This window comes from Bison bison, unplaced genomic scaffold (genome assembly GCF_000754665.1).
Source record: "Bison bison bison isolate TAMUID 2011002044 unplaced genomic scaffold, Bison_UMD1.0 scf7180017864363, whole genome shotgun sequence".
Lineage (NCBI taxonomy): Eukaryota > Metazoa > Chordata > Mammalia > Artiodactyla > Bovidae > Bison > Bison bison.
The window spans coordinates 246,477-256,578 of NW_011494935.1; the positions used below are offsets into that span (position 1 = coordinate 246,477).

The 10,102-nt window shown below is 39.7% G+C and overlaps 1 protein-coding gene across 1 annotated transcript in view; it reads right to left on the minus strand.

The window, feature by feature from the left end:
• LOC104999716 (hepatitis A virus cellular receptor 1-like) overlaps positions 1-10,102 on the minus strand; it is a 34,875-nt gene that overhangs the window by 16,929 nt on the left and 7,844 nt on the right. Inside the window, exon 5 of the mRNA XM_010855273.1 lies at positions 7,233-7,451. Within this exon, the coding sequence (XP_010853575.1) occupies positions 7,233-7,451 (219 nt within the window). The remainder of the gene's footprint in view (positions 1-7,232; positions 7,452-10,102) is intronic.

Below are 10,102 nucleotides of genomic sequence, written 5' to 3' on the forward strand. Positions count from 1 at the left end.
ACATGAGAGATAATAACCACAGGTAATAACTTTGGCGCTTTCCAGAATCAGAAATCCTGTGGGATTCCAAACCACTTATTGAAGTCCTCAGAGATACCCAGAGGAAGAACTGAAATTAGAAGTGAGCCCAAACACAGTGCCTGGCACAAGAGCCAAAGTTATAGGGTAGACTCAAGAATGGGGACTTTTTTCCTCAAGGGACATCTATTTTGCCCACAAGTGGTATTCTCAGTTTTCAACTCTACAAAATGTAAATTAGAACATCAAGTCTCTTTAATACGAGACAACTGCTGTGAACACTCATTTGAGGAATTCAAGCAGCTTAATTTGGAAACTAGCCAATTTTGCCCTCAAGAACAAAAATTTTTTTCAACAAGTATTTATGTACAAGGTATTAGTAAATATTTTAGTCTTTGGGAGTCCTGTGATCTCAGTGATAACTGCTCTGATCTGTCAGTGTGAAAATATCCATTAATAGTATATACGTGAATAGCTGAGTCTGTGTTTCAATAAAACTTTATCAAACTTTTGGTGAGCCTGTTTTACAATCTGATCTGGTCCTAGAGCTACAATTTGCCTCAGTTCAGTTCAGTCGCTCAGTCGTGTCTGACACTTTGTGACCCCATGAATCACAGCATGCCAGGCCTCCCTGTCCATCACCAATTCCCGGAGTTCACCCAGACTCACATCCATCGAGTCAGTGATGCCATCCAGCCATCTCATCCTCTGTCGTGCCTACCCAAGTCTAAAAGTGTAGTCAGAGGTTTTGATGAAAAGCACACCCAAATCCCCTCCATTCTTTTTGAAATCAAATCTAGACAAAAAGAGGAAGCAAGCAAAAAAAAATCTGACCAAAGGACTATAACAAGGAAGAAGTCTACTTGGCTTTTTTAACTAACTGTCTTCCTTGGTGGTAAATATTTCCTGAGGAAGAAGCTAGGAAGCTAAGGGTAGAAGAAGATGCTGAGGAAGAGCCTTAACAGAAGGTTGAAAAGTAAGTTCATCCTGTCAAAAGTGCAAGAAAACTTAAGCAAAGAATTGGATTGGAGGCAGAAAGTCACTTTGGCTCAGTTATGGACTGGTTTCCCTCTGGACAGGGCAGTGAATTTGTAAATATTCATGTATTAAAGATTTCTGAGCACTACAAAATTTCCCTAATTTCCTTCTATGTCATTTAAAAATATATTCAGCTAGACCAATCATATAATATCACAACTCCAAAATGATCTCTTCACAAGCTGTCTCTTTTCCACGTCTCTATGGTCAGCCTCTTTGGCTTCCATTAATTGACTCCTAGAGGCAGTTTCCCTAGAGTCAGTGTCTTCTGCATCCAAATTGACCTTATTTTACTTGCCTTCATCAAGGACACAGAGTACAAAGTTGGAAGACTGCAATATCAAATTCATTGAAAGCAAAAAAGAGACATAACTTATGACGTCCTGGGTACAGTGTTCTATTTTCAATAGAAGACTTTTGTGGGAGAACATTCATTAGGAAAGAGTACCAGAAACCAGGAAATCCTGAAGAACCTTGTCCTTTCATCAAGAGGTAAGAAAAAGTAGGATGTCTACATCAAGATAGAAAAATGTAAACTTCCCTGATTTTTTTATTTCACAGTATTCTTAAAAAGTACCAGTGAACATTTATTGATATGCAAGTGTTTTCATATTGCAATAAGCCCGTTTTAATTTTTAAAGAAGTAATTTAGTGATATGGTGTGAAATGTGCTTCAAAAAATCCAAGACAAGGCAGAAGGAAGAGGTGAAACTATATAGTATAAAGGCCCATACAGTGTATTTGCAACAAGACTGAACTGGCCCCTGTTAAAGCCAAAGTATACAAATACTTGACCAGACATTATATTGCCTATTTTATACATGTGAAATTCTCTGTAAGTCCTAAAATGTTAGGAAAGGATATTTAAAATTTCTATTAAGAAATAATCTCAGAGAAAAGGACAGTTCTTCAAGTGGAATAAATTCAGCTCCATAAAAATGTTTACTATATCTCCTAAAGCAGTCCTTCAGTAGTGAATGCTTTTTCATGAACCAGCTAGCACTACTGAAGGACTGCTTTAGGAGATAGCAGTCTTTTCTGGCTGGGAAGTTCCTCTAGCTTAAGGTCTTGAATCAAGTTTAGTGTTAACGCCTCATTCTACACAAATACAGTTATTTGTGTAGATAAAGTTATTTTATCCCAAGAGTGATTAGAAAACAAGATTATAGAAACCTCTTCTTTCCTTATTAATGAATGAAGAAGTTATATCAAACAAAAAACCATGGAAGCTCCCAGCAAGTGATCAAAGTAAGTAGAAATACAAGCTCACGTGTCTTAATACACAACTCTAGGATGTTTTTTATGTCATTGAACTACCCTTTCTTCTCAAAACGGCAGCAATGCAAGCCACTGTCAAGAGGAACTGCACTCTCTGTGCTCAAAGAAACATTAATTTCACAAATATTTCCTTTTAGCTCATAATGTTTGGAACAAGAAAAGTTTGGGGCATAATGAGGGACAAGAAAGGAAGATTCATGTGTAATTTGCATAGGAAAATTTCCACTGCCAACAAAAATAACAAAACAAAAATCAGGAATTACTCTTTGACACTTTCTTAGAGAAAAATTCAAGGATGGCCATGATGCATTACCCTGCCATATAGATCTTTTATTATTATTAATAAATCTGCTCTAAATGATGATGTGGAGAGCTTAACAATAGACAGAATTATTTCACTTTTTATACTGTGAGAAGTCCCCTAAAGCCTACAACCATGCATGTTAAGAAGGACACCCAGTTAAACTTGGGTTCATACCAGTGCTATTTCATGTTTGTGGAGCAGGGCCTTGGAGCTGGCACTAATACACTCCCTTCACAAGAACCCCAATCTGGATTTCCTGACCTTATTCAAGTTCCTAATTATCCATCTACACATCTTTCCAGAGAGATGCACATATTAACCAGCACAGAAAATAAACTGAGAATATCCAAGTTCTTGAGGTTACATTAAGGCAAAGTACTGTCCAAAGTCTGAGTCTTGGTAAAGAGTCACAAACCAATGTTCCTGGCACCCTGGTTCCTTCTGCAGTTGTGCTCCAGTCACTCCGTTCATAGCACTGATATCCTGTGTTATTTAACTCATCTTTCATTTCTCACCAAAAAACTTCACTGGGATTTCTCAGGGCTATGTTTCCTTTTTCCTTCCTTGAAATCTCTCCTTTATTTTCTATCAGACATCTCATCTGATCTGCAGAGTTGACCATTTGTCTCTTAATAAGATTCTTATATCCCTTCCTCTGAGAGCACCGCAGAATTTCCAGGAAAGTTAGTGGTGCTGCCTGAACAAGAGTTCCCAAACCTGGATGCCGAGGTCCAGCCCCGGCTGATCCAGGGTATTCAAAGGAGAGACGGCATTGGTGATTTATTTAAATATTAATTAGAGATATAAAGAGTAATAGCATGAGGATAGCTCAGTAGGAAAATTCAGCGGAGAAAAGAGGCTGAGTAGCTTGGTTTACGCGGAAAATCAATATAACCTGTGACACCAGGTTAGCTCTGACCACGGAGGTCGCAGGTGCCCTCTCGAATAGCGGAAGGTGCCCCACCTTAGACACCTTCTCGAGTGGGTCTTAGAAGCCCAGGCAAATAAATGGTCGCAGAGGACCTCCGCGCTCCAGATGGAGACTCAGCCGGAATGTGAAAAGAAAGAATGACATGGGGAGACCAAGCTTTGGTGAGCAAGGCCCATAGCTTTATTTTCAACAGGGGCTTTTATACCCTAAGTTACACATAGAGTTTAATAGGGGATGTGAAATCATGCAAAGTCAGCAGTCTTTGATCCTTATCAAAAACCAGGGTTTCTTTCCTGCAAATTTATCGTATACAAATGGTTTAGGTGATTTACATCATCTTCTAGCCAGAAGGCCTATTAACATTTTATGACTCTTGACAAAGATTTGTCAACCGTAAGACTTATTTTCTCTAAGAGTAATTATTTTAAGGTTTGGCGCCATCCTCTGAAGGTGTTATATAAAGTTGCATTCCTATAGGGCAGAGGTGCAGTGGGTTTACAACAAAGGAAAGAATTTATTACCTTAAGGGTCTAAAGTTGCTAACACCAAGGCTACTACTTATTTTTTCTACATACCAAGTATATTAATTACTACACATTCAAGGATACAATACAGGGGATGTGGAAACTTGGCAGCAAGCATTGGCTCATCAACGAAATCTTTTACTAGTTTTATTCTGACAGTTTCTAACTCTCTGAGAGGCTCTAAGCTATTTGAATATCTTAAGCTTCTGGTGCCTCTCAAGGCTGGGAGACTGTAAACAATCGTATGCATAGCTGTAGGAGTCTGGGTAAACTTGTCAGGCGAGTTAGAGAGCTATCTGAGGGGTTTGTATTTAAACACTCCCAATGCCTAGGAACTTTATTAATTGGAGCTGTAAGTTAACTTTTTGTCAGAGAGAGTGAGATGGTGGTGGGGGACAGCCCCCAGTAAAGTCAGAGGTGAGAGCACAAAGCAGTTAAGTAGGCAGACTCTGGTTTTTTGGGGGTAGATGCTCGAGAATATCCAGGGGCACTCCTGAGGCTCGATCCCGCCTTTTTGTATGCCAAGCCTCTTTCCTCATGACCTTTGCCATGAGTGGACTGCCTCTTGCCGGCTGCCAGCACCTGGACTTTCCTTATGGCTTCTAATTGGTCTTCTATTCACTAGTTCACCGTGGACTTCATATTTCAAAATCACCTTTAACTCTTGTTCTTAGGAGTCTTTGTTTTTTGTGGAATTTTTCATTGCTTTGTTTAGTCTCTGCTTCTGGTAGTAGCATTTTGGTTTTCTCTTTTGTTTGTTTTGCTTCCCCCAATGCTCAAATCTACAACAGGATGTGGCTCACTTTAGGAACTAAAACAGGGCAAGAAGAAAGTCAGGTGATCAGAGTATTCAACTTAAATCTGCAAAAGACCTTTTTTGCTTAACTTCTTTCTCTAGTTTGGGTCTTTGTGGGCATCTTTCTTTTCTCCACTGCTCCTATGATTTAATTTTTGTTTATTTATTTAAAAAAATACATTTCTTTTTAATCAGAAGATAATGTAGAAAAAATGGCTCTGATGAACCTATTTGTAGGCCAGCAATAGAGACACAGACATAGAGAAGAGATTCGTGGACACAGTGGGGGGAAGGAGCAGGTGGGCTCGTGTGATTTTACATCCAATCAGTGCAGGAGTATTTTAGGTGACCAGCATGGACAGGGTCGCAGAGCATAGAGAGGAAATGGATGTAAGGACAAATACCCCTGCAGTGGGTCTTCTTCCATGTTCTCCTCCTTTCTACCCTGTAAAGCTCAACTGTAATCTCAGACTTTGAGGGATATTATCAGGATACATGTAATACTCAGTGAGTTCTATTCACACAGAGGTCCTATGGACAAATACACCAAGACTTTCTTTCTGAACCTCTGCTTTAAACAAGGGCCATAACTTACACGTGTTCCCCAAACCAGGAGCACTAATCCATGCACCTCAGCAGACACAAACTATTAAGAAGTAAATCAATATTGAGAAAGTCAACAGATGCTCTAATGTGTTTGCTGCCTGGAAGAAAACTTTTTTTTTTTTTTTAATAAACTTTCATGACTCTAAATCCACAGTTGTAACCTAAAGTCCTCTCTTCCAAACTCAGATCAAAGTCCAGTCCTTCAGATCCTTCCTAGCTGAATACACACACGGTTCAATATGACTGAATTGAAATCAATGTGTTCCATCAGACGTTTTTGGCTAAGAGGTTGTGATATTTCTGTTAGTTCTCAGATTCCAGAGTCACTTCAAAGTGTCAAAGAGTTAGGGAGGCTTTGGGAATCTCTAAAGGTAAAAGCTATCTTTTTAATCCAAAAGATAGAAAATTTGATCATAAATGGGTCCTCTGAATAGCAAGCTATTTCCCCACCCTTAAGTCAAATTATTCTCCATTTGTATTAAACCTAAACTTTCATCTAACAGAAATCTGAAGTATAAACTCTGGACCCTGAATTGAAAAAACAAACGTGTGCATTTTAAATCTCTTCAGTCCTTAAATCTGATGTTTACTTTATTACAGTATGAGTACACTTCCTGCTACATAAATATATTAAAGGATGCTAGAAGCAAAACTGTGTAAGTCATTGACACCCTGAAAAGACAGGGCAATTGTATAAAGGGGCTTCCAGTGAAGATGTCAGATCAGGCCAAACTCATCCAAACACATGCTCTATGATCAGGATAGAATGCAGAGAGGCTCCAAATTCAAATTAATGGGACAATCTAGACTCAACCTTTTTCTATTCATGTGATTCCCAATGATGAACTTAGACACTGTGTCTCAGTCTTCACAAATATAAAGTAGGCCTGAGTCACACCTACGGTGCATAGGGTTATCATAAGAATTCAGTGGATTAATACTTCAGAAGTGGTTAGGCTGGTTCCTGACTCAGGAAACATAATAAATATTATCTTCACTGAAACTTTCTCCTTAAGTGTTGAATTGGGCCTCAGAATGGATTAAGTGATCTCTATTCACAGCTCATTGTAAGGACAGATTCTCATTTACCTGACCTTGTTTTGGCATTTCTACTTTTCCTTCATAACAACATGTCAACTCAGCCAAGTCTGCCTTTCCTTAGATGTCCAAGATCAGTGGTCTGACTTGTTTTGTATTAATGAATTCCTTTGAGAATGAGATAGTCACAAGTCACCTTCATTCTGATATGCTTGTACTTCCAAAAGATGAACGTAACAAGGTATACTGAAAGTGAGAGTTGCTGAGTCGTGTCTGACTCTTAGTGACCCTATGGACTATACAGTTCATGGAATTCTCCAGGCCAGAATACTGGGGTGGGTAGCCTTTCCCTTCTCCAGGGCATCTTCCCAAGCCAGAGATCGAACCCAGGTCTCCTGCAATGCAGGCGGATTCTTCACAGCTGACCCATAAGGGAAGCCCAAGAAAACTGGAGTGGCAAGCCTAGCCCTTCTCCATCAGATCTTCCCAACCAAGGAATCGAACCAGGGTCTCCTGCATTGCAGGCAGATTCTTTACCAACTGAGCTATCAGGGATAGGAGTTCACAAAGTCTAAAGTCAGATATGGAAGCCTGTGAAGAATCCTTACCCTAAACTATACCTCAGCCTTAACTCTGTGCCCACGATGGTCTATATCCAATCCTTTAAGGGCTTCTGGGCTCAGAAGCACAACTGTTTACCTGGCTTGACGTCGTCTGTGGGTGTTGGCTTTGGAAGAGCAGAGGTAGAGGCCCCCGTTGTCAGATGAGTATCCGTGACTGCTGTGGTGGTGCTGTTCCCTTCTGGAATGGTGGTGTTCATTGTTGGAGGAGTGGTGTAGGTTGTCCTTGGAATATTGGTAGTACTGGTGCTTGTGCTTTCAGAAGTGATATTGGGGCTCACTGTTGTCGTAGGTGGAGCTAGAAATCAACATGAAAGCAAGGGTTCATCATACTGCAGGAAAGAAGAGCCTGTGAATCAATACAACCAAGGAAACTGTCCTCAGGCAGAAATGAACACTTATCTCCCATGAACCCGGACTTCACATCATTGGTCAACTAGAATCTCTGACTGAGGAGTGAGTGAAGACATGGTCACAACAAGAAAACAGCTGCATTGAAAGGACAAAATTTGGGGAGGTATGGACATACAATTTATAAAAACTAGTCATGTATATTATACTTATGTATCTAAATATACATCTGTGAGTAAGGGGAAGGTGTCTAGATCCTGAAGCTGCATTTGTCTTTTCAGTGGTGTATGACTAGGACCTAGATAGTAGCTCCTAAGAAACAGACTGTGCGCTGAAAAATTGATGCTTTTGAACTGTGGTGCTGGAGAAGACTCTTGAGAATCCCTTGGACTGCAAGGATATCCAACCAGTCCATTCTGAAGGAGATCAATCCTGGGTGTTCTTTGGAAGGAATGATGCTAACACTGAAAGTCCAGTACTTTGGCCACCTCATGTGAAGAGTTGACTCATTGGAAAAGACTCTGATGCTGGAAGGGATTGAAGGCAGGAGGGAAAGCGGACGACAGAGGATGAGATGGTTGGATGGCATCACCGACTCGATGGACATGAGTCTGAGTGAACTCCTGGAGTTGGTGATGGACAGGGAGGCCTGGCATGCTGCGATTCATAGGGTCGCAAAGAGTTGGACACGACTGAGCGACTGATCTAACTAACTAGCTAAGAAACAGACTATTTACCAAAGAAATGCCATTCAGTCAGTCAGCCTTATGAGTACCCTTCCAAAAGACCTGCATCCCAAATGCAGATTAAATCACACCAAGAGCATACGGTAGTTAACACAAATGCATTATGCACTTGGTTAGAAGGTGGACTAGATGTTTTAAGGTTCCTTTCTACATGAGAGATAATAACCACAGGTAATAACTTTGGCGCTTTCCAGAATCAGAAATCCTGTGGGATTCCAAACCACTTATTGAAGTCCTCAGAGATACCCAGAGGAAGAACTGAAATTAGAAGTGAGCCCAAACACAGTGCCTGGCACAAGAGCCAAAGTTATAGGGTAGACTCAAGAATGGGGACTTTTTTCCTCAAGGGACATCTATTTTGCCCACAAGCGGTATTCTCAGTTTTCAACTCTACAAAATGTAAATTAGAACATCAAGTCTCTTTAATACGAGACAACTGCTGTGAACACTCATTTGTGGAATTCAAGTCAGCTTAATTTGGAAACTAGCCAATTTTGCCTTTAAGAAGAAAAAAATTTTTTTTCAACAAGTATTTATGTACAAGGTATTAGTAAATATTTTAGCCTTTGGGGGTCCTGGATCTCAGTGATAATTACTCAAAACTCTCAGTGTGAAAACAGCCATAGACAGTACATAAACTGAGGCACACACATATATATATACACATATATAGAATAGCTGAGGCTGTGTTTCAATAAAACTTTATAAAACTACTGTTGAGCCTGTTTTATAATCTGATATGGTCCTGGAGGTACACTTGGCCAAGACCATTTTGAAATGTACTTTCCTAACATTTTAGGAGTTATTGAGAATTTCACACATATAAAATAGGTAATATAACGTCTGGTCAAGTATTTGTATGATTTGGCTTTCAGTTCAGTTCAGTCGCTCAGTCGTGTCCGACTCTAGGAAGCTAGGAAGCTAAGGGTAGAAGAAGATGCTGAGGATGAGCCTTAACAGAAGGTTGAAAAGTAAGTTCATCCTGTCAAAAGTGTAAGATAACTTAAGCAAAGAATTGGACTGGAGGCAGAGAGTCACTTTGGCTCAGTTATGGACTGGTTTCCCTCTGGACAGGGCAGTGAATTTGTAAATATTCATGTATTAAAGATTTCTGAGCACTACAAAATTTCCCTAATTTCCTTCAATGTCATTTAAAAGTATATTCAGCTAGACCAATTATGTAATATCACAACTCCAAAATGATCTCTTTACAAGCTGTCTCTTTTCCACATGTCTCTATGGCCAATCTCTCTTGGCTTCCATTAATTGACTCTTAGAGGCAGTTTCCTTATAGCCAGCATTTTCTGCATCCGAATTGACCTTATTTCACTTGATTTCATCAAGGATACAAAGTACAAAGTTGGGAGACAGCAATATCAAGTTCATTTAAAGCATAAAAGAGACATAACTTATGTAGGCCTGGGTATTGGGTTCTGTGTCATGGGAAAACATTCATTAGGAAAGAAGACCAGAAACCAGGAAATCCTGAAGAATCTTGTCCTTTCATTAAGAGGTAAGAATAAGTAGGATGTCTACATCAAGATGGAAAAATGTAAACTTCCCTGATTTTTTTTATTTCACAAAATTCTTAAAAGCTACCAGTGAACATTTATGGAGATATAAATGTTTTCATACTGCCATAAGCCCATTTTAATTTTTCCAGTAGTCATATATGGATGTGTATGTTGGACTATAAAGAAAGCTGAGCACTGAAGAATTGATGTTTTTGAACTATGGTGTTGGAGAAGACGCTTGAGAGTCCCTTGGACTGCAAGGAGATCCCACCAGTCCATCCTAAAGGAGATCAGTCCTGCATGTTCATTGGAAGGACTGATGTTGAAGCTGAAACTCC